At 46.9% G+C, this 21,605-nt stretch overlaps 9 protein-coding genes across 11 annotated transcripts; 5 read left to right on the top strand and 4 right to left on the bottom strand.

The window, feature by feature from the left end:
* Nucleotides 1-1,021: 1,021 nt before the first annotated feature.
* LOC9660547 (probable plastid-lipid-associated protein 10, chloroplastic) lies at nucleotides 1,022-3,056 on the top strand. The gene is made up of 10 exons (XM_024664707.1): nucleotides 1,022-1,026; nucleotides 1,438-1,580; nucleotides 1,628-1,741; nucleotides 1,826-1,932; nucleotides 1,991-2,086; nucleotides 2,159-2,239; nucleotides 2,301-2,387; nucleotides 2,451-2,521; nucleotides 2,569-2,721; nucleotides 2,799-3,056. The coding sequence occupies exons 1-9, from the start codon at nucleotides 1,022-1,024 to the stop codon at nucleotides 2,675-2,677; spliced, it is 813 nt and encodes a 270-aa protein (XP_024520475.1). The 3' UTR covers nucleotides 2,678-2,721; nucleotides 2,799-3,056.
* A 215-nt stretch (nucleotides 3,057-3,271) lies between these two features.
* Nucleotides 3,272-5,284, top strand: LOC9660546 (endoglucanase 1). Of its 2 annotated transcripts, none has more exons than XM_024664728.1 (6): nucleotides 3,272-3,496; nucleotides 3,578-3,991; nucleotides 4,078-4,335; nucleotides 4,423-4,531; nucleotides 4,594-4,760; nucleotides 4,830-5,284. In XM_024664728.1, the coding sequence occupies exons 1-6, from the start codon at nucleotides 3,272-3,274 to the stop codon at nucleotides 5,175-5,177; spliced, it is 1,521 nt and encodes a 506-aa protein (XP_024520496.1). In that variant the 3' UTR covers nucleotides 5,178-5,284. The 2 variants fall into 2 exon arrangements, with proteins under 2 accessions (XP_024520496.1, XP_002990970.2); XM_002990924.2 differs by having other exon boundaries at nucleotides 4,078-4,366; nucleotides 4,460-4,531.
* A 929-nt stretch (nucleotides 5,285-6,213) lies between these two features.
* Nucleotides 6,214-7,951, top strand: LOC9659986 (DEAD-box ATP-dependent RNA helicase 52B). Its single transcript, XM_024664731.1, has 6 exons — nucleotides 6,214-6,591; nucleotides 6,660-6,737; nucleotides 6,795-7,034; nucleotides 7,083-7,253; nucleotides 7,311-7,418; nucleotides 7,475-7,951. Exons 1-6 carry the CDS (start codon nucleotides 6,235-6,237, stop codon nucleotides 7,877-7,879), a joined length of 1,359 nt encoding a protein of 452 aa, XP_024520499.1. The 5' UTR covers nucleotides 6,214-6,234; the 3' UTR covers nucleotides 7,880-7,951.
* A 77-nt stretch (nucleotides 7,952-8,028) lies between these two features.
* Nucleotides 8,029-8,885, bottom strand: LOC9660545 (40S ribosomal protein S24-1). Its single transcript, XM_002990864.2, has 5 exons — nucleotides 8,728-8,885; nucleotides 8,613-8,654; nucleotides 8,386-8,556; nucleotides 8,223-8,309; nucleotides 8,029-8,163 (listed from the first exon to the last, which is right to left on the bottom strand). Exons 1-5 carry the CDS (start codon nucleotides 8,797-8,799, stop codon nucleotides 8,119-8,121), a joined length of 417 nt encoding a protein of 138 aa, XP_002990910.1. The 5' UTR covers nucleotides 8,800-8,885; the 3' UTR covers nucleotides 8,029-8,118.
* A 299-nt stretch (nucleotides 8,886-9,184) lies between these two features.
* On the top strand, nucleotides 9,185-12,167 carry LOC9659985 (protein transport protein SEC16A homolog). The gene is made up of 13 exons (XM_002990922.2): nucleotides 9,185-9,752; nucleotides 9,823-10,095; nucleotides 10,151-10,258; nucleotides 10,307-10,429; nucleotides 10,489-10,608; nucleotides 10,663-10,782; nucleotides 10,833-10,967; nucleotides 11,017-11,144; nucleotides 11,197-11,299; nucleotides 11,348-11,548; nucleotides 11,603-11,695; nucleotides 11,748-11,905; nucleotides 11,969-12,167. Exons 1-13 carry the CDS (start codon nucleotides 9,405-9,407, stop codon nucleotides 12,087-12,089), a joined length of 2,031 nt encoding a protein of 676 aa, XP_002990968.1. The 5' UTR covers nucleotides 9,185-9,404; the 3' UTR covers nucleotides 12,090-12,167.
* Nucleotides 12,168-13,436: 1,269 nt separating this feature from the next.
* Nucleotides 13,437-15,025, bottom strand: LOC9659984. The gene is made up of 2 exons (XM_024664706.1): nucleotides 14,677-15,025; nucleotides 13,437-14,593 (listed from the first exon to the last, which is right to left on the bottom strand). Exons 1-2 carry the CDS (start codon nucleotides 15,023-15,025, stop codon nucleotides 13,437-13,439), a joined length of 1,506 nt encoding a protein of 501 aa, XP_024520474.1.
* A 38-nt stretch (nucleotides 15,026-15,063) lies between these two features.
* LOC9659983 (histone deacetylase 14) lies at nucleotides 15,064-16,778 on the bottom strand. Of its 2 annotated transcripts, none has more exons than XM_024664688.1 (8): nucleotides 16,624-16,778; nucleotides 16,487-16,561; nucleotides 16,309-16,410; nucleotides 16,171-16,242; nucleotides 16,060-16,116; nucleotides 15,735-15,980; nucleotides 15,508-15,689; nucleotides 15,064-15,452 (listed from the first exon to the last, which is right to left on the bottom strand). In XM_024664688.1, the coding sequence occupies exons 1-8, from the start codon at nucleotides 16,774-16,776 to the stop codon at nucleotides 15,149-15,151; spliced, it is 1,191 nt and encodes a 396-aa protein (XP_024520456.1). In that variant the 5' UTR covers nucleotides 16,777-16,778; the 3' UTR covers nucleotides 15,064-15,148. The 2 variants fall into 2 exon arrangements, with proteins under 2 accessions (XP_024520456.1, XP_024520457.1); XM_024664689.1 differs by having other exon boundaries at nucleotides 16,309-16,407.
* A 61-nt stretch (nucleotides 16,779-16,839) lies between these two features.
* On the bottom strand, nucleotides 16,840-18,698 carry LOC9660544. The gene is made up of 6 exons (XM_024664705.1): nucleotides 18,296-18,698; nucleotides 17,955-18,207; nucleotides 17,747-17,900; nucleotides 17,590-17,692; nucleotides 17,181-17,534; nucleotides 16,840-17,127 (listed from the first exon to the last, which is right to left on the bottom strand). The coding sequence occupies exons 1-6, from the start codon at nucleotides 18,614-18,616 to the stop codon at nucleotides 16,840-16,842; spliced, it is 1,473 nt and encodes a 490-aa protein (XP_024520473.1). The 5' UTR covers nucleotides 18,617-18,698.
* Nucleotides 18,699-19,037: 339 nt separating this feature from the next.
* Nucleotides 19,038-21,509, top strand: LOC9659982 (beta-hexosaminidase 3). The gene is made up of 14 exons (XM_024664687.1): nucleotides 19,038-19,473; nucleotides 19,532-19,606; nucleotides 19,664-19,699; nucleotides 19,754-19,865; nucleotides 19,922-19,992; nucleotides 20,058-20,188; nucleotides 20,243-20,308; nucleotides 20,359-20,459; nucleotides 20,517-20,576; nucleotides 20,626-20,659; nucleotides 20,705-20,803; nucleotides 20,852-20,911; nucleotides 20,968-21,218; nucleotides 21,284-21,509. The coding sequence occupies exons 1-14, from the start codon at nucleotides 19,072-19,074 to the stop codon at nucleotides 21,451-21,453; spliced, it is 1,668 nt and encodes a 555-aa protein (XP_024520455.1). The 5' UTR covers nucleotides 19,038-19,071; the 3' UTR covers nucleotides 21,454-21,509.
* Nucleotides 21,510-21,605: the final 96 nt, after the last annotated feature.

The raw sequence follows: 21,605 nt of genomic DNA, 5'->3' as shown, positions 1-21,605 counted from the left end.
AAGATTTCACGGTCTAAACTCTACTATCTGGTCGACTGGAAAGGTTACGGACCTGAAGAACGCACTTGGGAACCTGCGGATAACCTGATTCATTCTCCTGACCTTGTTCAGGACTTCCACCGCCGCTATCCTTCTCGTCCCAGTCCTCATTCTTTTTTTCCATCTCCCATCCCTCGCCGCTCATCTCATCCTCCTCGTCGTTCTCATTCACACCCTCGTTCCACTCGTTCTTGAGGAGGGGGTGCTGTCAGGAATCCCCCAATTCTTGCCACATTCCTGATTCTCGCCGGATTCCTGACCTGCAGACCACATTCCTGATTCTCAAGACACTTCCCTATTCCTGACTCTTGAGACACTTCCCTATTCCTGACTCTTGAGACACTTCCCTATTTCTGACTCTTTGATTCCCTGTACGATTCCTGAGTCTCGAGCCACATTCCTGATATTGATGTGGCGCCTCCTCGACCTTAGCTATATTTAGGCCGTTCATGATTCAAGAGTGGTGGAGCTTCATCAACCTATAGTATATATAGGTTAGCCTTGTTCCATTTCTCCACAATCTGAATCAACACCAGTCTAAAGCCTCTTCTTTGTTTCCACTAGTTTTTCTCTTTGTCTTTTGCATTTTCCAATCTTGATCTTGTTGGGGGTCTTGACACATAATACATGACAAACAACCTTTACATCTTACCTAACACTACAATGTAAAAGGTACATATAGGTTATTAATTTCTCAACAAATATACACTGTTGGTAAGATAGATACTTGGAGCTTAATAGAATATGTGCTCTCCTCAAGCAAATAGAGCAAAGCCTAAATCTTTAGAACCTAGTTATTCCAAAACATCTCTAAACTCTTGAGTAGGCAATACAATAAAAGTAATTTGCTCTTTTGTCTTCTTTGAGAAATTTTGAATTGCCATGGGTGGTACTAAATACTCAACTTCATCCCTCCATCTTGTCTCAACAAGAACGACATGAATTTTGTTTCACAACATCAATATAACACACACCATTACCCATGGGGTGTTATGCACATTTAAGCATCATAGTTTATACAGACACAACATCACAGTCATTTCACAATCACACTTATGTAGCTATGACTTTGTTATTTTAGCACAGTTTTTCACAATTCCTCAGCTTACAATCTTTGATCATCACATCATAATTTCTTTAGCCATAACCTCACAATCCTTCAACTCACAATCACAAAAAATTGGTAAGCCAAGCTTAAAACTCTTCAATTCAAAACCTCAAACAATCTGTAGTTAATTCAACCAGTTCCACCTTGGGAAAAGCAAGGAATCTGGTTAGGTTCAACTAGACCTTGGTGTTAGAGCCACAGTAAACCCTTGCCAAGCTCGTCAAGTCGAATAATGTCGCCAACACGCCCACGTGGCAGCCTGAATTCGACTTTTGGATTTGTTTCTTTAGATTTTTCACACATCCTCCAAGCTTAGATATTATAGGGCATGGATTCTTCTCTCTTCTTGGGAGCGGCGAGAATGCCGGTATCTCGCGGCGCCCCGGCGATGGCGCGGCTCTCCTCCTGCTCGAGAGCCTCGGCGGCTCATCAGGTTCGTTCTCGGATCGATTGGATTGCGTAGAATTTTGGAGTTTCCAGGAGAGAACGAGAGACCTCCACAAGGCGAAGATGAGCTTGCTCAAGGCAGTGATGGACACGAGCAGGGGATCTCGAGCGAGCCAAGACCAGCGCGCGCTTCTCGAGGAGTCAATGGTATGGTACATTTTTATTTCGCTCCTGGACAAAAATTTCTCCCATGTTTGTAAAGAAAGGTGGAAGTCGAAAGTTTTGATGCAGGGACTGCCCTGGATCTTGACAAGCTGGATGGAACTTGGCTGCTGCAATACACTTCCGCTCCAGATGTTCTTTCCATCTTGCAAGCTGGAGAGTTTCCATTTTTCAAGGTGACTTTGGATGGATTTCTTTCCAGTTTTTTTTTAATCAGGATGCTGTGCGATCTAGGCTGGACAGATTTATCAAAAGTTTGAGTGCAAGGGACGCTTCGATGGGGGACAAGTCGTGAACGTTGTAAGGTGGAGCATCCCTGGCTTATTGCAGGTATCAAAGGTTTTGTTTGTAAGCTTTTCCTTTCTAATGTTTCTTTCTTGTTGTGTTTTTTATTTCTTGTAGGATGCAGAAGGGGCGACATTGTTTGTTACGGCTGGCTTCTCGGTTGTGAGTGCTCGGACGATACAATTGGAGTTTAAAGAGGTCCAGTAACTCTCCGCCTCAGTGTCTCTTTAAATCTTTCACACGAACCACGAACTAACAGGCTAGACTCGGCGAGGTTCTGATAAGTGAAGAGGTCCAAGCCTTGCTCGCTCCAGCCGTTCTGCCACGAACGTTTCTAAATCTCCAGGTAATGCTCGCTCGCTCGCAATTGCAACCACATTAAAAAGCAAACAAACCACTCCCTTTACAGATCCTCCAAGCTATAAACTCTCTGGACGTAAGAGTTCCATTGCGCGGAAGAAGACCCTCCAACGAAAGAAGGTACTCTTAAACTCGCTAGAATCCCTTGTTCATCTTAGTTTTTCCAGGTCTCTTGGACTTCTCTACTATCTCACGTACCTGGACAACGACATGCTTCTCGGCCGGGCAATCGGCAGTGGAGGAGTGTTCGTGTTTGGAAAGACCCAGTCCTTCTGATAAAGGCGAAGAAGAATAGAAAAATACGATCTGATAGCTTGAAGGTACTTTACACCATTTTCTCTTGGAGTTCTTGCTTGTTTCTTCCTACAAACTGGGAAAAGCATATCATGTGATGCAGGAGACAAGGCTCGTGGTACACTCGCATTTCACCAGGAATAAAATTCATCATTCATGGCCCAGTGACTTTACTCGCCTCGGGCTTTTCCTCGCGTGCCTGTTACAAGAACGGTGCTCGCGAGAAATTGTCTTAAACAAGACAAGGAGATATAGAAACTGGAACACTCCGGCTTTGTCCTTTTAAGCCAAGGTCTTCGGAGTTTTCTTTACGTGTAAATAAGAACACTGTTCCGTGAAGAAGAAAAGAGTTTCTAAGATCCATCGCATAGTTCTTCTCTGCGCGACGATCCAACGGCCAGCGTTAGTAGTACCGTAACGTTGGTCACACGATCCACCGTTCCCGCCCTCGGGTACCGTGCGGTGGGGACCACGGTAGAAATTCTTTTTTAACGGCGCCCGTTAAAACTGTTAAGACCTAACAAAAAATTTTCCCCCGCTATAAAACCTTTGTTCCTCACACAAATCCACTTGATCATGGCAGCGAGTTCTTCCTCTTCTCTCATTTTGATCTTTGGTTTTGTTCTTTTCACGGCAATGCGGGTGGAAATCCAGGCGCAGGCGCTCCAATCGCTGGATTACCGCGACGCGCTCGCCAAATCCATCCTCTTCTACGAGGGGATGCGATCGGGCAAGCTGCCGACGAGCCAGAGGATCAAATGGCGCGCAAACTCGGGGATGAGCGATGGAAGAACAGCGAATGTACCATAGAATCTTTTGCTCGTTTGAAATGTTTTTCTTGTGGTTTACCTTTCTAGTCGATCGATTTTCGCTGCTGCTCAGGTGAATCTCACGGGAGGCTACTACGATTCCGGCGACAACGTCAAGTTTGGCTTCCCGATGGCGTTCACGATCACGCTGCTGTCGTGGAGCGTGGTGGAATTCGAGGCGGAGCTCGGGCGCGCGGCGGAGCTGGACAACGCCCGCGCCGCCATTCGCTGGGGGACCGACTACCTCCTCTCCGCCTTTGTCCCGCCATCCACCCTCTGGGTTCAAGTCGGGGATCCAAACGCCGACCACCAGTGCTGGGAGCGCCCCGAGGACATGGACACGCCGAGAACTTGCTACCAAGTCAATCCATCCAAGCCCGGGTCCGACGTCGCGGGAGAGACCGCCGCCGCCCTCGCCGCCGCCTCTATTGTCTTCGCCGCCACTGATTCTTCCTACTCCCAGAGGCTCCTCGCCACTTCCAAGCAAGTAAGTGATCGATCGAGCACCGAGACTTTCATCGTTTGGATAGGTGGACTTTGCTCTAACTTGGCTTCTCTTTGATCGTGATATAGATCTTTGCGTTTGCTGACAAGTACCGAGGAAGCTATAGCGATGTTCTTGGAGGAGCCGTGAGCCCTTTCTACACGAGCTACTCAGGATATAGAGATGAGCTCTTGTGGGGCGCGGCGTGGATCTTCCGGGCCTCGAGCGACAAACGCTACCTCGATTACATTTCCCAGCACGGGGACGAGCTCGGCGGCCCCGGGAGTTCATACAACACTCTAAGCTGGGACAACAAATACGCTGGTGTCGACGTTTTACTCTCCAAGGTAAAAAAAATCCAGAATTTACCGTTGACTGGTCCTAACTATAACCAACCGTCGGATCAATCATCTCTTTCCCGTGACCTTGGACAGTTTATTCTCGCCACCACTGGTAGCGACTTCAACGTAGTTCGCGCTTACAAGTCTCGTGCCGACGACTTCGTGTGCTCTGCGATGCCTGGGAGGGCCACCATCACGCCAGGTACTAAAATGATTCCTCTCGATTCCCACATTGATTATTCCCCGGGAATCTTTTCTGATCAGGGGGACTTTTCTACCACGGTGGCTCAAACAACCTCCAGTATGTCACAAGCAATGCGTTCCTTCTCATAACGTACGGGCGGTACCTGGCTCAAGCGGGTCAGAGCGTTTCGTGTGGGGGAAACAACGGTTTTAAGCCCGGCCAGCTTATCTCGTTTGCAAAGCAACAGGTAAGTAGACAATGCATTTAGAGCATGCATAGCTTGCCACCTTTTCTTTTTGATGTTGGTGTTTTCTAGGTGGACTACATTCTGGGTAGCAATCCCAGGTGCATGTCTTACATGGTTGGGTTTGGTACAAAGTTTCCACAGCGAGTTCACCACCGGGCTTCTTCGCTGCCCTCGATCCGTACGCAGGAAGAACACATATCTTGTTCTGGGGGATTTAATTGGCTTCACAGCTCCAATCCCAATCCAAACATTCTAATCGGTGCTGTGATCGGGGGTCCCGACGGATCCGACAATTTTTCGGACAATCGTGATGATTTCTCGCAAGCCGAGCCTTCGACATATGCAAACTCCGGTCTGGTTGGTGCACTGGCATACTTTGCTTCCACCGCGGCTGGAAACAACTTGAGGGGATCATGATCCCATGATTCTTAAGATTCCGCCTGGGATCCGTATATGCGTTGGAAAAAATGATAATAATTCATACCGCCAATGTACTTTTTCTACTTACACATCAAGATGCTTTTGGATAAGCACTGCAAGACCTGATAGATATAGAAATTGTCTATGGTGTTGGAGTGCAGTTAGCTATAGCTGTAAAAGGGGGAATTTCAGTTCCAAGTTGGCACCACAGTATATTCAGAACATTGTAAGAGGTCCATCCCCTTGGCCACATGTTGAACTCAAAAAAGTGAAGAGACTGAAATGAAAATGCACGCAATTTTGTTGTTTAAAGCGTGTTTTAAGCTAATAAAGAAGATTTGATATAATCCACATTAATGAAACCAATTAGGTAAGGTTTTGACTACTAATGTATGATATATGTTGTCGAGAATGAGAGTATTCAGAAAAATCAGACCTCATGATCCACACCATCTCTAATTTTAATTGTTCAGAACAATGATATAATATTCATTCCTGGGAGTATAAAAGCTAGCCTATTGGAAGCCACAATTCACACAACACAATGGCAAAGATTTAGCTCTCGACAATAGTTTTGCAGCTTTTGTTCATCTCTCTAGTGGTTTCAATGGCCCTTGCAATGGGTAAGTAAAAATTTAAATCTCTAACCATAAGTTTTTCTAACAAAATTTTCAGGCGAGAATGGCATTGTCACTAAAAAGCTCCTTGGCACAGTGCTCTAAAGACAGTGATTGTCCATACAGCCACCATCTAAGCATAAGAAGCTTTAACGTAACGGCAGGATTCGAACCTGGGCGGGCAAAGCCTCCATGTTAACGTTAATGAAATGTTATTAGTATGTTTATCTAAAGAACTTTCCGAGAGCGCGGGAAAAATACCTCTAGGGTTTTTGTCTTTCAATCCATCTCTTCTCCCGACGCTGCTCCAATCTTTTCAGCGGGATGTGCATTGACTGCTGCCTGCTCAGCCGCGCGGGATTTAAGGCGGCGTGTCCGAACGATCGGCTGATCCGTGTCGTGTTCTTGCGGATTGGCAAGTGGATCTGGTCAAGATCATGTCCGAGGAGGGATATTTCGGCGAGAGCGAGAGCGAGGTCGAGGTGAGCGGATCCGATGTCCCAGCGCCAGCACGGAGCTTCGACGATCTGTCGCTCCATTCCATCCTCAACGACAACATCAGGCAGTGCCGGTTCACGGTGCCGACGCTCGTCCAGAAGTACGCCATTCCGATCTGCCTCGCGGCTAGGGATCTCATGGCGTGCGCGCAGACGGGATCCGGGAAGACTGCCGCATTTTGCTTCCCGATCATCGAAGGGATTCTCAGGGAGCCCGTCCCAGGCAGGGAAGGGAGGAGGAGAGTTTCCATTCCTCTGGCTCTCATTCTTTCTCCTACTCGAGAGCTCGCGCAGCAGGCAAGCATAGAGCTTTCACTGCCCATCTCTTTTTCCTTCGTAAGTTTTCCTCGATCGTTTTGGTGCAGATAGCCGATGAAGCTTTCAAGTTTTGCTACCAAACGGGAGTTCGTGTTGGAGTTGTCTATGGAGGAACACGACTCTGGGTATAAAAACTTTGTCTTCTTTGATCATCCTCGTTTTTTTCTCTCTCTCTTTTCCAGAGCGATAACTTGGGTGGAGTTGACATACTTGTGGCTACGCCCGGTCGTTTGAACGATCTTTTGGACCGAGAGATGGTGGAGCTCCAGAAACTCAAGTACTTGACTTTGGACGAAGCCGATCGGATGCTGGACATGGGCTTCGAGCCGCAAATCCGACGCATTGTGGAGGAGTCGGGCATGCCAGGAGCGGAACTTCGGCAGACGCTCATGTTCAGTGCGACTTTTCCTAAAAAGATTCAGGTATGCTCTTTTTCATCCTCCCGACTCGAGTATGAGAGTTTTTCTCAGAGGCTTGCCGGGGAGTTTTTGCGGAAAGACTATGTTTTCCTTGCCATCGGAGAAGTTGGCTCTAGTACCAGTCGCATCGAGCAGGAGGTCATCTTTGTCCAGCGCAACCAGAAGTACGACTGCCTAGGAATGGTCATAGATCGCCAGCAGATGCATGGAACCAAAAACAATGTAAGAGTTCAAATAGATTTTGCTCGCTCATGACTTTCTCGCTGGTCACGTTCGCAGAAAACGCTGGTGTTTGTTGGCACCAAGCTCAAGGCTGATGATCTCGAAATCTGGCTGCGTTCCAGAGGCTATGTTGCCATTGCGATTCACGGAGATAAAACGCAAGAGGTAGAATGCTTCCTTCGTTAACTCTCGCGATCTCAACTTTCATTTCATCTCTGTAGGAAAGAAGACGCGCCTTGAAATCTTTCAAGAGTGGATCCACGCCCCTTCTCGTTGCAACCGAAGTAGCCTCCCGAGGCATCGACATCCCGGACGTGTCCCATGTCATCAACTTCGACCTCCCGACGAACATCGACGATTACGTGCACCGCATCGGGCGAACTGGACGAGCGGGCAAGAGAGGATTCGCCACAGCTCTCTTCTGCGACGGGGACGCTCCTCTGGCGCACAAGCTCGTCCATCTGCTCGAGAGTTGCAACCAGCAAGTCCCCGACTGGTTGATCCAGAAGGCGGCCGAGAGCTCTACTGTGACTGATCGTCACGAAAGGAGAATGGGTTCTTCCTGGGGTGCTCCAAATCGTAGCTGGATGACCAACAAGCATGGTCGAAGCTCTTTCTACTGGTAGAAATTTTTTTTAAGGTTGTATGCTATAAACTTTGGTTTCCTTTAACTCTAAATCTCTTGACCGTTTAAAACACAATATTTATCTCCTAACCAAGAATTTAAACATAACCACTCGAGTTTACAGTTAAATCAATGCATATAACAAAAATATCGTTTTTCAAAGAAAAGGTTTTTGATTCAAAATGTTAGCTATATATCCAACCAAGCATGCAAAAACCGGGATGTTACCAGAAAATCACATCACTTCCTCTTTCCTGCCTTTTGGGCCTCTCCGGAAGCTTTGGCCTGAGAGCAAGCAAACCGATCAAAGAGAGCACACTCATGGATTAGAAAAAAAGACGGACCTTCTTCACTCCGCGGATCTTCTTCGCTCTGTTCTTCCGCTCCTTGAGCTGCTTCCTCGATTTTTGCTCTCTGGTGGCAAGTCCGTTCTGGAATGGAAAACGAAACCAAGGTGAGAAATCTGTTGCTCGCGAAGGCGCCGAGAATCAAAAGAACTAAGCTCACCCTGACGAGACGGTATTTTGGCTCGAATTTCTTTGCAGCCTCGACCGAGTCGTAGATGAGACCGAATCCAGACGACTTGCCGCCGCCAAACTTGGTTCTCATCCCAAAGACAAACACCGCCTGGGGATCACGGACGTCGTAAACCTTTGAGAGCTTCTCCCGGAGCTCAGCCTGTCCAATCCAGTTTCACACACATTCCCTTCGTCTCAGCGAGCTAAAAGACCCACCTTGGAAACATTGGGCCTCCCCGGATGAAGAACTTCCACGACCTACACAACCGAGACGAAATCAAATCAGAACCGCGGCGCCTCGAAAAATCTGAGCGCCAGAAGCAAGACTTACAAACTGCCTGCGCAGGAGGAGGCGATTCGTCATGAACTTGCGCGTGCGCACAGTGTAGTTGCGGTCCGCCATCGCCCTCCCTCCTCGCTCGCCTAGGGTTCTTGGCGGCTAGAGTTGCCCTAATCTGGCTAAAGCCCTAATCCGCCCAAAAACCCTAAATCCAAGAGCCAATGGTTTTTCTCTTTTTCACAAACTCACCGTGTGTGGTGTTTCTTCGCTGTCATGATTGGTGGGAATTGAACGCACACCAGTCGTTGTGAATGCGAAAGAAAAACAAACCAAAAGATTCGCGGAATCAATGCGTGGGCGTTGGGTCGTTCGTTCGTTCGTTCAAGGAGGGCATCCAACGGTCAGATGTCCGCGGCGCCGCACCGCGCCGCACAGCTGGCGCTCACATGGAAGCCAGCTGTGCGTCCGTCGCGGCTAGCAGAATGTACCACCTCACGGCTGGGTTTATTCCGTCAAGCCTAGCTAGCTCCCTAGTCCCGGCGCCTTGAAGAAGTTTGCTCCACGCGCCCTCTCTCTTGGTGGCGATCGTCTAGGGTTCTTCGATCTGTTGGCTCGGCGGACGCACATTTGCGCTGCGTCGCCTTGTTTCCTCCCGGCTAGCTCGGATCTTGGTGCTGGATGCGGAAATGCGGCGTTCCGAAAGAATGTGAGTTGCTGGATCGAGCAGGATGTATGCTGTAGCTCCGCAATCCGGATACGTGCATCACAGCTTCGTCGATTCACAGTATTCCAATCACAATTGGCAAGCGGATGTGCCAGGCAATGGAAATTCCTATGGATTCGAGGCTCAGCATCCGGTCCAGGGAAATTTCTCGTGGAATTTCGGAGGAATGAACCAAGAAAATGGGTATAGCTATGATCGCCACTACTCGCAGCCTCAAGTTTCCGAGGATCCGGCTTACCATACGCATCAGATGGCCTGGAGTTCGAGTCGGTCCTCCGCTGGAAGGCCCCCACACGTGGTCGTGGCATTCGGTTTTGGCGGAACGATGGCCGTGATAAAGCCTTCTTCACAGGTACGTAAAGTTCGTCCACAATCACTTTGCCTTGAAGAAGAGTTAATTGTTATTCTTTCCAATTTGACAGCCTTTCCACGATCAGCAAGGGAGCTCGAGCAAGATCGAAGTCCACAAACTGCCGAGTCTTTCCAATTCAGCACCTGGTTTGGACTTCCATGGAGGCTTACAAAACGGATCGAAGAATGAGCTCTTCAAGTGGATTGACGAGCGCATCTCCAACTGTGCACGCGAAGAGGCCGATAGCAGGAATTTCGAAGCGCTTCCATTGTTGTGGGAAGTTCTTAAAATCGCCTTCGAGCACCATGGGAAGCTACGATCTGCTGTTGGTACTCCATCAGAGGTGAGAAAACTTTTTGTATCTTATTTCTTCTCACCAATGGTGTAAACTTGTCTAGGGGACTGGACCAGAGGCAACCGTCGGCCAGGCAATTCTTACCGCAAGTTCGTCTGGTGCCACGGAACAACATTGCTTGCGGCAAATGCCGAACAGCGAAAGCTTGCAGGTCAGTTGTTTACCTGTTTACGCTGGCAGCTTACATGTCAGCTTTCAGGCAACTTCGATAAAAGTCAAAGGACTTCTACTCTCAGGAAAGACTCAGCAGGCCCTACAGTGCGCACAAGACGGCCAATCGTGGGGACTAGCTCTCGTTCTTGCGTCTCAGCTAGGGGACAAGGTGAGAATAAACAGTTCGTGCTTCATTATCAAATCAGCTTTGAATTTTAATAATTGCAGTGTTATTCTGATACCATCTCAAAAATGGCATATCATCAACTGTCTCCAGGTCCATTACGAACTTTCAGCTTGCTTATGAGCGGCCAGTCGGCGGATGTATTTGGAGAAAACGGCAATCAAGTAATGCTGTGTATTTATGGAAAATCGTTGCCTACTTAATTGCGAGTTGATCAGGGAAGCGGCATTCTTGACCATTGGCATGAGCATCTTGCTCTAATGGCCACAAACCGGACGTCTGGGAATGATGACGCGATCACTCGACTGGGCGACGCATTATGGGGTCAGAAAGAACAGGTTTGGTTTATGTTTGTATGAATATTTTGGTATTAGTATATTTCTCGCAGGTGGCGGCGGCGCATTTGTGCTATCTTTTGGTCGACCAAAGTCCCGAAGCATTTTTCAGTGACGGAAGGATTCGTCTGATCGGCGCAGACCATTGGAAGTACCCGAGAACATTTTTCACACCGTTGGCGTTCAAGGTTTCTTCTTATTGTCGCATAGGAATACTAAACGAAATGCTTGATGCAGAGGACGGAGCTATACGAATACGTGAAAACGAAAGGAAATCCCCAATTTACACTAGTGTGCTTCCAACCGTACAAAATAGTGTATGCAACTATGCTCGCAGAGGCTGGACAAACGGAAGAAGCTTTGAGGTAGTGCATAACTTAGGAGCAAAAGCTCACGTAAGTCATGCTTATCTTACAGGTATACTAGAGCTTTTCTCAAAGCACTCAAGCAAATGAACAAGGATCCCGGCCTCGAGTCGATTGCGATGGACTTGGAAAGTCGCCTTGTACAGAACTTACAGGTGCTTATTTTGATGCCGGCTAAACTCTGTCTAAACCGTCGTGTGTAGGATGGAAAGAGAACATACACCCAATTTGCCGGGCGCATTCTCTCGAATACATTCGGCTATGTAATGAGCTCTATTCCCACTCCGACGATAACAAGGTACAATTCGTCCACATCCATACCATCAGTAGAAGATCAAACAAACGCCAGCAAAGTTCCTGCTCGCAGCATCTCCGAGCCTGATCTAAGTCGACGAACCGATGAGGTTCATATTGAGCTCTATTTTCTGAACTAGTTTTCCTTAAGTCCTTCCTTGCAGAACGCATCAAAACCACCTCCCAATGGTTTCTTACGCCGGGCTGGATCGAGCGTGTTCCAAAGGGCTACAAGCTTCGTGTCGAGAGGCAAACAGGTGGGCTAGTGCAAACTTTCCTTTATTCTAAAACTCTCCTATTACTTGTCAGGCAAATCTCGAAGAAGACAACATGCGATTCGACGGTGCGTGCATCGAGAGCACTGCTGCGATGAATACAAATCTAGGACCGCAAGAGCACAGGGAGCTCCAAGAAGCGCGGAAGAACAGTCCGGGCCTTTACGTCCAATGCAGTGACTACTACTCAAGGTTAGTGTTCCTCGTTCTCTCGCTGGAAATCGAAACTAAAAACTCCTCCTGTTTCGGGCGAAGGTGCGTGAATTCGTTTGGTAGAGATGGATCACAGCTCGTGAAATCTCTCATCTCGCCGCAACTGCCTCCAATCATGAAAATGTCCGGCCGCAAGCCGCAAGCCCAAAGAGTGGAAGTATGATGGGGAAAATGAAATTTAAAGGCAAATTTGTTTTAAACTGCTAGTTTTGAATCAGCCCTAAATCTAGAGTTAAAGGTAGCCTAAAATCAAAGTATTCTTCATTGGAGTTTAGTGTGGTGGGTGGCGATTGGTAATCAACTTATATTCCTGGTTGATAATTTTTCTTCAAGAGTTCGGTGCTAATTCTATGTATCAACTCCATTCATTCTGGAGAAAAACAGTTAGCTGCCCAAGTAATAGTTTTACTCTTTGTCATCTATCTATACGATGACAAAGAGTTATAGGCCCTTACTTTTTGTGACGCTCGTCTTCACCACCGCTATCACGGAACTCACCCAAGACGAAGACGCAATCATCGAGCCTGGGGTACTATTCTCGCGCCAACGTAAACGACGAATCGTGCAGGAGCAGGGCCGAATACACTTCATACACTCGACACAAGTTTCCCAGCTTCCGCGCTTCACAGCCCCTCCACAAGAAGATCCTCGAGTACGAGGCCCTGCACGCGAGGTGCGCGCCAGATCCGAAGGATCCGCACAAATCCTGCAGCAGCTGCATGTTACTCGTCTTCGTCGTCTTCAGGGAATCAGCAACGAGATGATCACCCTCGTCTCGACTTTCCGTTTTGGTATACAAGGCTGAACACCTTGGATTTCACTCGTTGTAAGAAAACCAACGAGAGTCTAGTGCTATATAGGAGTGGCACACAGTTACCAGTTTGGGCATCTCATACAGCAAGAAAATCTTAGAAAAGGCACGCCAAATCGAAGAAGTGCTCAAGCTTCTAAATGAGAAATGACGATTAGCAATTAGACCCTATGCTCACAGAAGAGCGTGTCGATGTTCTGCTTCGTCGCGATGAGCAGCACCCTGTTGATGAGGACCACGTAGAGGAAAGCAGCGCTGCTGGCTGTATATTCTTCCAAGCTTTGATAGGAGCCATGCATTCAGCTCTTGGCTGCTGCCGCCGAGCTCGAAGGAAGCACCTCGCGGAGTCCGTGCCGAAGAACGACTCCATCCGGATTGGAACTAGTCCTAGTCTTGTCCCCTGCGGAAACCACTCCTCGAGCTTGGCCCTGAAAGCCGGAGCGATAAAGAGCGCTGTGGCAAAGTACTGGTCAGATCCGAAGACCTTGGGTTGCTTGCCAAGGGAGACAATGGAGCCGTGTTACCATAGGTGCTCAATACCAGTTCATGCTGGAAAACATCAAAAGGAGCTGGGATATATATAGGCTATCGTGCTTTCAAACTTCTTTCAAGTCAAATCTTAATTTTGTTTGTTGATTTAGTTTTGCAAATCATATGTGTAGATTCGGAGAGGTTATTACATAACTCTCGGGCTCACTATTACAAGCAAATTCCAGTCAGCAGAACATGCACAAGCATCAAGTCCACAAAGTTGAAGTGCCCAACACGATCCATCCATGGTGACAAAGAAGGCTCAACCCCATAATGAGTGCCGTCACTGCAGTCATGGTTGTAATGCCAGGGAAACGTCATATCAAAGTTATCCACAAACATGAGATTCTCCAGAGATTTTAGCCGTCTCCCAAACTCGTCACTTAAGATTGAGTTGAAAGCTGCCATCTTTTGGGGATTTGAGGGACTGGCCCTCGCATGACCAGCCGTGGCAATTGTGTTACGAATAACAATGCGTGCTTTGCACCCATCACCTCCCAGGAGCGACCACCAGAAGTATGAAGCAATCTCCGCAGCTATGGCAAAGTCCTGAGTGCGTTTCCAGGCGTGTCCATCGTGAAGGCCTGAGTTTAGTATCACCGCATCTGGTTGGCCTCCACGAAAGAATTCCTCCTTGACAAGCTCACGGTACTCTTTTACGGAAAGTGATTTAAGGCCCATATAGTTTTTCAGTGAGTCAGAATGCCCATTGAACACCTGAAACAGTCGCACTTGCTGCTTAGGATTGGAGGGATTGGTGACGTTGAGTGTAAATGTGCGCGTCATGAGCGGGATTTCAATGTTATGGCCGAGGACAAAGTTGACAAGGTTTCGAACTGTGTCCCTGTGGTTGGAGTCACCCCAGAAGAACAGCTTCTTCCCGTCCAGGCACTTCCATGCATCGCTGAAGCTCCATATCCGAAACTTACAATGTGCTGAGTAGACCCATCCGTTGCTTTCCAATCTCTCTAGTGCTCCACTACACTGGCTGTCGTCACACTGCTCGTCGTCTGGCAGGCATCGGTAGCGCCCTTCTTCATCGAGCTTGCAAGACTCGTCGAACTTCATTCTTGTCCATTTGCCTAGCCATGTCTTTGCCGACTTTAGGCTTTTGCTGGTACAAAGAGGAAGAGGCGAAGGCCTTTGAATTTTGTTGTTCACGAAGTGGATCTGCAGTTGGAACACCTGTGTTTCCAGAGCCCATGGTTCTGGGTTCTTATCCATTCCATGAAAATTGGAATACAAGAGAATGGCCTTGAGCGTGTAGTTTCCTTCAAATCCTTTATCCACTTTGAGTTCCACAAGGTAAGAGCCATTCCCATAATCTGTTATAGGTGGTCGTGACTTCCATTTGTGGCCTATGTAGTATGAAGAATCAAATATTGTTTTGGGAATAGATGGAACTTACCTGAGAGATCAGTCTCATAGAAGTCTCCTCCTGTGCACCTCCTCCTTCCATCTGCTGCATACGAAACAATCCAAAACTTATGGACGACTCCAGTGGACATGGTAATTGGTCCTTCATTTCCCGGCATAGGAAGCCCAAAGAAGTAAGCAGCTCTTGTGGTAATGTTGTGGCATTCTTTCGTTCCATTTTCGGATACACGCTGGAGTATCACTTCTGAGGATGAATACAGGACCGATGAGCTTGTTAGACGACCTTTAAGCTGGGATGGAAAAATTAGATCACGAGTAAGCATCAAAGGGAGCAAAAGACTTGTCAAGGCAGCTACAAAGAGAATTCCTTTAACAGACATTACAAACTGTAGGCATCCATAGCTACTTAACCACTATATAAAAATAAATGGCAAACCTCTTTTTTCCAAGATTCTGTGTGGGTGTATCATTTTTAGGTGGGTTTTAGGTGTATCAAAAACTTATTATAGAGAATGTATGGCCTTAATCTCGGTAATTGCCCGCCTCACTCCCACAAGAGGCTCCTCATACAAAACAGCCGGATCATCCGTCAGTTTTGCGCGACTCTCCTCGTCATCCAGCAAGCCACGAAATGTGTCAGCAACACTGAGCGACAGAGCGTCCAGGTTGTAGCCACCTTCCAGAAAGAACACGCACCTCCCGTTGCAAACCTCCCGTGCAAGCTGCTTGATCGTCGATGCCAAATGGTAGTAAGTTGCAGTGGTGAACTGAAGGCTGGCCAAAGGGTCCAAAACATGAGCGTCATATCTACATGAAACACACATTTGCAAATGAGAAAAAGTCACAGCAAGAGGTTTTTTACCCGGCAGAAACGAGTAGAATATCGGGCTTAAACTTGAGGCAGCTCGGAACGATGACTTCTTTGAGAGCAGTAAGCATGGCTGCATGCCCAGAACCACCTGGTAATGGCAGATTTAACGTGGTTCCTTCGCCATCCCTTGTGCCAACCTGACGCATTTTCCCTGTTCCTGGATAGCTTCCATCCTGTGAACTCTGTCAGCATTCTTATTGATTTGTGATTCAGCTTGCCTGGTGTGTAGAGCAGAAGAAGACGTCCGGGTCGTCGTAGAAAGCGTCCTGCGTGCCATTGCCATGGTGGACATCAAAGTCGATGATAAAAACTCTCTTGAGGCCGTGAGCGCGCTGTGCGTGCCTAGCTGCGATGGCCACATTGCCGAAAACGCAGAATCCCATGGGGCCTGCCGGGACTGCGTGGTGGCCTGGAGGTCGGATCAAAGCAAATCCAATTGGGGGCCTTGGACCAGCCACACTCATCTGGAAAAAGTAAAGAATTACAAACACAAAACAACGAAGAGAAAAAGCATCCGAAGCTCTATAAGAGCCTTTGGATTACCAGGGAGTCGACCAGAGCTAAGCTTCCACCCGCTGCGAGCATGGATTCTTCGTACGTCTTTCAGGCATTGTTAAAAGCTTCTAGAACTTCTTTTCAAGGATTGAAGCATACCGTGGAAGTAGCGTAAGTTGGACCACTTCCTTCAATGAAGATGAGACCATCCGCAGCGGCTTTCCCCATTGCCTGTATCCACACAACACCACATCAACATTTTTTCATCGCCCCAGACTAGAAGTATAAGAAGCTTATCTTTTCCAGGCCATGGACATAGGACATGGAGTGCACTGCGGCAACATCTTGCTTGGAGGCAGGCATAAAGTTTGTCAGCCGAGAAATCTCCTTTCCACGCTTCTATAGGGAAAAAAATATATTTCAAGCCAAAGAGTGAAAAATGTTGTATATCTGCACAATACACTATGTTTCTTACCTCAGGAGTAAGCTGAGCACGATCCAGCTCGCGTAGGATCGCGGGAACTCTGGCATTGCTCTCCGGATGACCCTCCTGGAAATCAGATTCATATTCGTGAAAACAGGAAATCGGTCGAACTAGAACTTATTACTCACTTGATTGTGGCCACGAGCAGGAGCTGAGCAGTACAAGATACGTGAATCTTCACTCACAGTTGCTGCAAACGCCGCGGCCTTGTGACAAGAACGTAAACTCGATCCTGCCAGGACTCGGGACGCGCAAGAAACCATGCCCCACTCACTCGACATGCCCAACCTAAAATGTTTCAAGATATCTTTCACTTGGAACTACTGTATGTTAGAGAAAAAGTTTTATTTTCGAAGTAGGCCATTGATAGAGTTAACACTGAGGAAGCCAGCCTTAAGTTTGCCGCTGGTCATCCTCAAGTCGTCAATTATATAGCTCCAAGTCGAGCCCAACACTCCCACAAAGAAATCACACTCGGCCGCCATGACCAAGTTTATAAAGGCCGTGTCGAACCCTTGCTTGTCTCCAAGTAACGCCATATACTCCGCCATCCTGATCGTTCCAACTTGCCTTGGAACATCACTGTAATAAAACTTCCAGCCTTTGTACTCCTTGGATTCATCCACGACGTTCTAAACCATGCAAAAGCTTTGTGATTTCAAATCTTTGTCAATGGCTTTCTTACCTGCATTTCCGTGGAAAGCCACACATTTCTTACGTGTGGAAATCTCTTCCGGAGGACATTGGCGAGCTTCATGTATTCGTCAAAAGAGGCTACTCTCATCTCGCTGGCTTTGTCACCCTGTCTCACATGAATGCTTAACAGAGGCCGCGGCATCCAAGGTCCATAGTCACTCCACACATGTTCTTCCATGGGATTACTGGGATTACGCTTACTCTCATTTCTTGCACGCGGCCATTCAGTGCCAAGGGTTTTAAGCACCAGTTTTGCAACTTCTTCCCCAAAGGCTCTATGTCGTTCTTTGTTTAAAAGATTGCACAGATACTCACTTGGAAATCGTGTGAGATAGCGAAGTGCCTGTATACGTTAATTCTAGATCATTAGCTTACCATTTGACGAATGAGAAACTTGCCTGAGCTCTCCACCACCTTCGATGATTTGCGTGGTAATTTGTCATGAGCTTGTCTTTTACCCCCACAGTTGGTCGCATTGCTTTCCAAGGCTCTCCCCAAAAACTAAAAAACCAGATAATACTAAGTCACCGTATGAAAAAAACTCTTTTCTCTCACCTTGGAATCTCACCATTCCATTGATCGCCACTAAACTCTTTGATAATTCCCTCGTCCCAGGCCTGTTTTTGCTCAACAAGCCGCAATGCCCTTTCCATGCACTCCTCAGAAGCCTCGGGAAAAAAGTAGCACGACCAGCGAGCGTGGTTGGATCCTAGCATTATTTTAAAACATCAGCCCGAGATAGTCGATAAAAGAGTTTTGAAACCTGTGCATCCTTTGTGCCTGGCACCGTGGTAATCCTTGGTAATGAAAACCCGGCCTTGTAGTAGCGCAGCTCCAAGCATTCCGGCCATTGACACCATGTCGGATCCAACTCCTACCGAGTCGCGCGTCTCGTCGTGGTGCCAAAGTGCGAGAAGAAATCTCGCATCGGTACAGTTTTTCGGGTGTTGGTGCAACCAAATATCACGCTGGACGCGTCGCGTTAACGGGATATTATCGTCATCACCGCTAATGACCTGTCCAAGAGCAGCAAAAGGCTACTGAGAAAACCAAGAAAACAAGAAAGATTACCCGATCTGAGAAGAACCTTACAAGAGAACTTACCCATGGAACGGTGCTGATGCTTGTCTCTGAATTCATGTCAAGCTCCTCTTTTTGCTGGTCAAATCCCTTCCAGGATGGATCCTTCCTGCGATCAAACTCTGCTGTCTCCTGGCTGCATCGCTTGCAATCCTGGATGTGCGGTGCATTGATCGTCACCTCGGGAGGAGTTGCACCGCTCACTCTCGACTGCAGATCGCTGCTCCACAGGTCGACCAGGAGTTTTACTCTGCTCGACGCAGCCGAGGTCGAGGAATTAATTGATCTTGGTGCGGGTGTTGGTGTTACACTAGCCTCTTGGCGATCCTGTTTCATCCAGTTCATTCTGAAACTAATCAAAACAACCAAGTTCAAGGACAAGATCCAAAACAGGAGCCATTTCAGGGAATCCTTCGGACACTGGAGATTTCCTTTCATCCTTTTGAGAAATTAGACAAGCACCTAACAGAGATCATGATCCTATAGTAAAGTTGACTAATGTGACCATGATGGAGATTTTTTTGTGGAAGTAAATTCACGAACGTGCTAACACTAGATTTCTCGTTCTTCCAGCAACAAAACAACAGTAAAGAAGAATAGCTGTCTGATTATACCAAGTGCGTGCGCCACATGTAACGTAAAATACTAATTTTTACAGTCTGTACAAGTGAAAACTCCAAAATCGGTTTCTTGTAAATCTAGCAAAGATAAGGGCCGTCCGATCTCCTCCATCCAAGGGTACAGACTAGAAAGCTTAAGATGAGTTTGAATGTCAGTCGAGCTTACCATACTCCAAAACTATGTTTGGGAGCAATGGACTGAGGAAGATTTTTGTGATTGGGGTTATAGCTCTTGTGCTTTTATTCATAATAATCGCTAACATTTTGTGGAGTAAGAGTAGTGTTGATTCTTTCTGGCATGTTGGCCCTTCAAGGTCTTTGGTGCACTGGGATGATCACAACAGCACAGGAGTTTTCATATGGCCAGCCCCCAAAAACGTCTCCAAGGGATCGATTTCCATGAGACTGTCCACAAAGTTTGCCATAACTCCTCCCAGAACTTTAAAAGTCTTGCAAGCAGGGATTGATCGCTACACGGTATTGATTCTCAAGCAGAGAAAGCTAAGGATTCCAGCGAAAAAGAATCCACCAGATTTTGTTTTGGACGAACTTCGTATCGAGCTCAAGTCATTCAACCAAAGCGTGAGAGAGACAAAAATTTTAACTTATTTTTCTAGGTTCTCTTTCTGTGTTTTGGCAGCTCTATCTTGGTGTAGATGAATCGTACCGCCTCCAAGTCCCCGACCCTTCAAATTCAAGGGTAGTATTGCTCCAGGTAAGCAAAATCTTTGAAGTCGAGCGCTGGTTCACCTCCTTTCTATGCTCATCCAAGGCAAGAACTGTCTATGGGGCCCTACGAGGACTCGAGGTAGGCTTGAAAACAAAAGTTTTGGATTTGCTAAACTATTTACATTTTTTATAGACTTTTAGCCAGATTTGCACTTACGATGCTGTCGAAAGAGCTGTGCTTTTGCAAGGCTGCCCATGGAACATTTTTGACGAGCCTAGATTTTCATATCGAGGCCTTTTGATTGGTGAGGAACTTTTTTTCTTTAGAACGGCTTCTAATTATTTTTCACTCGCTTACCAGATACTGCTCGGCACTACTTGCCATTAAAGACGATAGAGAATGTGATCGACTCCATGGCCTACGCGAAGCTTGTGAGATCCAATTTCTCTATCCCTTATATATGAGCCGAGCCCCTTTCTAACTTCTTTGCCTCCAGAATGTCTTGCACTGGCATGTTGTCGACGAGGAGTCCTTCCCTTTGGAGATTCCATCGTTTCCAGAGCTTTGGAAAGGCTCCTACTCTATCTCTCAGCGCTACAACCTTGATGATGCAAAAGCGATAGTCAAGTAAGCTATACCTTCAAAGAGAGTACAAATATCCATGCTTTTGTTATTATACAGGTATGCTCGATTGCGAGGTATACATGTCATGCCAGAGATTGATGTCCCAGGCCACGCTCGCTCATGGTAAACTTCTTCTGCCTTCATTGTAAATTAATAGATTTACTTGCGTGTAGGGGAGTTGGATATCCTGAGCTATGGCCCTCTGAAAACTGCAAAACACCTCTGGACATCAGTAAGAATTTCACTTTTGAGGTGATAGATGGCATTTTTTCCGGTATGAACATGTTTTATATTGAATCAAAAATCCTTGTGTCAACTCTATGCTGCCTAGATCTCTCAAAGGTGTTTCCATTTGAGCTGCTTCATATAGGAGGAGACGAAGTTAACACTAGTAAGCAGCAAATTTTCTTGGTGATTGTCAGCTTATTTTCTGCTAACAGGATGCTGGGAAATCACACAACCTGTAAATGACTGGTACGTTAGATTCGGTTTTACTAAACATCCAACTGTCTGAAGCAGGCTGAGAAAGCACAATTTAACACCTTCACTGGGCTACGAGTTTTTTGTGCTTGAAGTGCAAAAACTGGCCTTGAAGCATGGATACCTTCCTGTCAACTGGTAAGGAGATTAGCCATGTCGGATTCCATTAAGTTTTGCTCTCTCTAGGCAAGAACCATTTGAAAAATTTGGACCAAGTTTGTCAAGGAAAACGATTGTTCACAACTGGTAACTTATCAAAAGGGGTTGTCTCTCTAACTCAGATTGTTCAAATGGCTATTCAGGTGGGGCACTCAAATTCCTCCCAACACTGTCAGCTCGGGTCTCAAGAGTATAGTTAGCGAGCAATTTTCATGGTACCTGGATCACATTGATATACCATGGCAGGAGTTTTATTCAAAGGAACCATATGATAACATTTCCAGCCACAAAGAACAGCAGTTGATTATTGGAGGTGAGGTTTGTATGTGGGGTGAGAAAGTTGATGCAGCCAATATCCAACAAAGAATATGGCCAAGGGCGGCAGCGGCGGCAGGCAAGCTAGCTTCACTCTAGTTGTTTGATATATTTTTCTTGGCTAACAATTTTTATTTTGGCCAGAGAGGCTTTGGAGCCCATTTACTGTCACAGATTTGGGTCCCAAAAATGCTGCTCCTAGGCTTGAATTTTTCAGAATCCTGCTGAATGAAAGAGGAATAGCTGCTTCTCCAGTGAAATCAAAAGAAGAAGGCTCGTCCAAGCCTCCAGATTCTCCACACTCAACACTATGAATATCTGTTCAAACAATCAATTTTGATTAAATGACTGGATAATCATTCATGAGTGACCCACGCCTATTGTGTTTACCTAACTCAACCATAATCTTTCCTGTTTACCGCTAGATTTTAGGTAGAGACCAAGTTTTTATTTCTTGGCACACGGA

Source organism: Selaginella moellendorffii, unplaced genomic scaffold (assembly GCF_000143415.4).
Source record: "Selaginella moellendorffii unplaced genomic scaffold, v1.0 SELMOscaffold_113, whole genome shotgun sequence".
Taxonomy (NCBI): domain Eukaryota; kingdom Viridiplantae; phylum Streptophyta; class Lycopodiopsida; order Selaginellales; family Selaginellaceae; genus Selaginella; species Selaginella moellendorffii.
Note: the sequence above shows the minus strand (reverse complement) of the source record. Positions and strands in the feature narration are given on the sequence as shown.

What these genes read in the sequence shown, in the direction of transcription:
- LOC9660547 (XM_024664707.1), top strand. An exon ending in CGCTTCTCGAGGAGTCAATG is followed by an intron (nt 1,742 to 1,825) that starts GTATGGTACATT and finishes GTTTTGATGCAG; the next exon opens with GGACTGCCCTGGATCTTGAC. An exon ending in GAACGTTTCTAAATCTCCAG is followed by an intron (nt 2,388 to 2,450) that starts GTAATGCTCGCT and finishes CTCCCTTTACAG; the next exon opens with ATCCTCCAAGCTATAAACTC.
- LOC9660546 (XM_024664728.1), top strand. Translation starts at nt 3,272, where the DNA reads ATGGCAGCGAGTTCTTCCTCTTCTCTCATTTTGATCTTTGGTTTTGTT. An exon ending in GAGGGCCACCATCACGCCAG is followed by an intron (nt 4,532 to 4,593) that starts GTACTAAAATGA and finishes TTTTCTGATCAG; the next exon opens with GGGGACTTTTCTACCACGGT. An exon ending in TCTCGTTTGCAAAGCAACAG is followed by an intron (nt 4,761 to 4,829) that starts GTAAGTAGACAA and finishes GGTGTTTTCTAG; the next exon opens with GTGGACTACATTCTGGGTAG.
- LOC9659986 (XM_024664731.1), top strand. Translation starts at nt 6,235, where the DNA reads ATGTCCGAGGAGGGATATTTCGGCGAGAGCGAGAGCGAGGTCGAGGTG. An exon ending in CTCGAGAGCTCGCGCAGCAG is followed by an intron (nt 6,592 to 6,659) that starts GCAAGCATAGAG and finishes GTTTTGGTGCAG; the next exon opens with ATAGCCGATGAAGCTTTCAA. An exon ending in CTTTTCCTAAAAAGATTCAG is followed by an intron (nt 7,035 to 7,082) that starts GTATGCTCTTTT and finishes AGTTTTTCTCAG; the next exon opens with AGGCTTGCCGGGGAGTTTTT.
- LOC9660545 (XM_002990864.2), bottom strand. Translation starts at nt 8,799, where the DNA reads ATGGCGGACCGCAACTACACTGTGCGCACGCGCAAGTTCATGACGAAT. An exon ending in TCCTCCTGCGCAGGCAGTTT is followed by an intron (nt 8,655 to 8,727) that starts GTAAGTCTTGCT and finishes TCGGTTGTGTAG; the next exon opens with GTCGTGGAAGTTCTTCATCC. An exon ending in AGATCCGCGGAGTGAAGAAG is followed by an intron (nt 8,164 to 8,222) that starts GTCCGTCTTTTT and finishes GCTTGCTCTCAG; the next exon opens with GCCAAAGCTTCCGGAGAGGC.
- LOC9659985 (XM_002990922.2), top strand. Translation starts at nt 9,405, where the DNA reads ATGTATGCTGTAGCTCCGCAATCCGGATACGTGCATCACAGCTTCGTC. An exon ending in TAAGTCGACGAACCGATGAG is followed by an intron (nt 11,549 to 11,602) that starts GTTCATATTGAG and finishes CCTTCCTTGCAG; the next exon opens with AACGCATCAAAACCACCTCC. An exon ending in TCGTGTCGAGAGGCAAACAG is followed by an intron (nt 11,696 to 11,747) that starts GTGGGCTAGTGC and finishes ATTACTTGTCAG; the next exon opens with GCAAATCTCGAAGAAGACAA.
- LOC9659984 (XM_024664706.1), bottom strand. Translation starts at nt 15,025, where the DNA reads ATGTCTGTTAAAGGAATTCTCTTTGTAGCTGCCTTGACAAGTCTTTTG. An exon ending in CTATGAGACTGATCTCTCAG is followed by an intron (nt 14,594 to 14,676) that starts GTAAGTTCCATC and finishes CACCTATAACAG; the next exon opens with ATTATGGGAATGGCTCTTAC.
- LOC9659983 (XM_024664688.1), bottom strand. Translation starts at nt 16,776, where the DNA reads ATGTCGAGTGAGTGGGGCATGGTTTCTTGCGCGTCCCGAGTCCTGGCA. An exon ending in CTGCTCGTGGCCACAATCAA is followed by an intron (nt 16,562 to 16,623) that starts GTGAGTAATAAG and finishes TCTGATTTCCAG; the next exon opens with GAGGGTCATCCGGAGAGCAA. An exon ending in GTGCTCAGCTTACTCCTGAG is followed by an intron (nt 16,411 to 16,486) that starts GTAAGAAACATA and finishes TTTTCCCTATAG; the next exon opens with AAGCGTGGAAAGGAGATTTC.
- LOC9660544 (XM_024664705.1), bottom strand. Translation starts at nt 18,616, where the DNA reads ATGAACTGGATGAAACAGGATCGCCAAGAGGCTAGTGTAACACCAACA. An exon ending in CAGGCACAAAGGATGCACAG is followed by an intron (nt 17,901 to 17,954) that starts GTTTCAAAACTC and finishes AAATAATGCTAG; the next exon opens with GATCCAACCACGCTCGCTGG. An exon ending in GGCTTTCCACGGAAATGCAG is followed by an intron (nt 17,128 to 17,180) that starts GTAAGAAAGCCA and finishes TGCATGGTTTAG; the next exon opens with AACGTCGTGGATGAATCCAA.
- LOC9659982 (XM_024664687.1), top strand. Translation starts at nt 19,072, where the DNA reads ATGTTTGGGAGCAATGGACTGAGGAAGATTTTTGTGATTGGGGTTATA. An exon ending in ATATCGAGGCCTTTTGATTG is followed by an intron (nt 19,866 to 19,921) that starts GTGAGGAACTTT and finishes CTCGCTTACCAG; the next exon opens with ATACTGCTCGGCACTACTTG. An exon ending in CCAGGCCACGCTCGCTCATG is followed by an intron (nt 20,309 to 20,358) that starts GTAAACTTCTTC and finishes ACTTGCGTGTAG; the next exon opens with GGGAGTTGGATATCCTGAGC.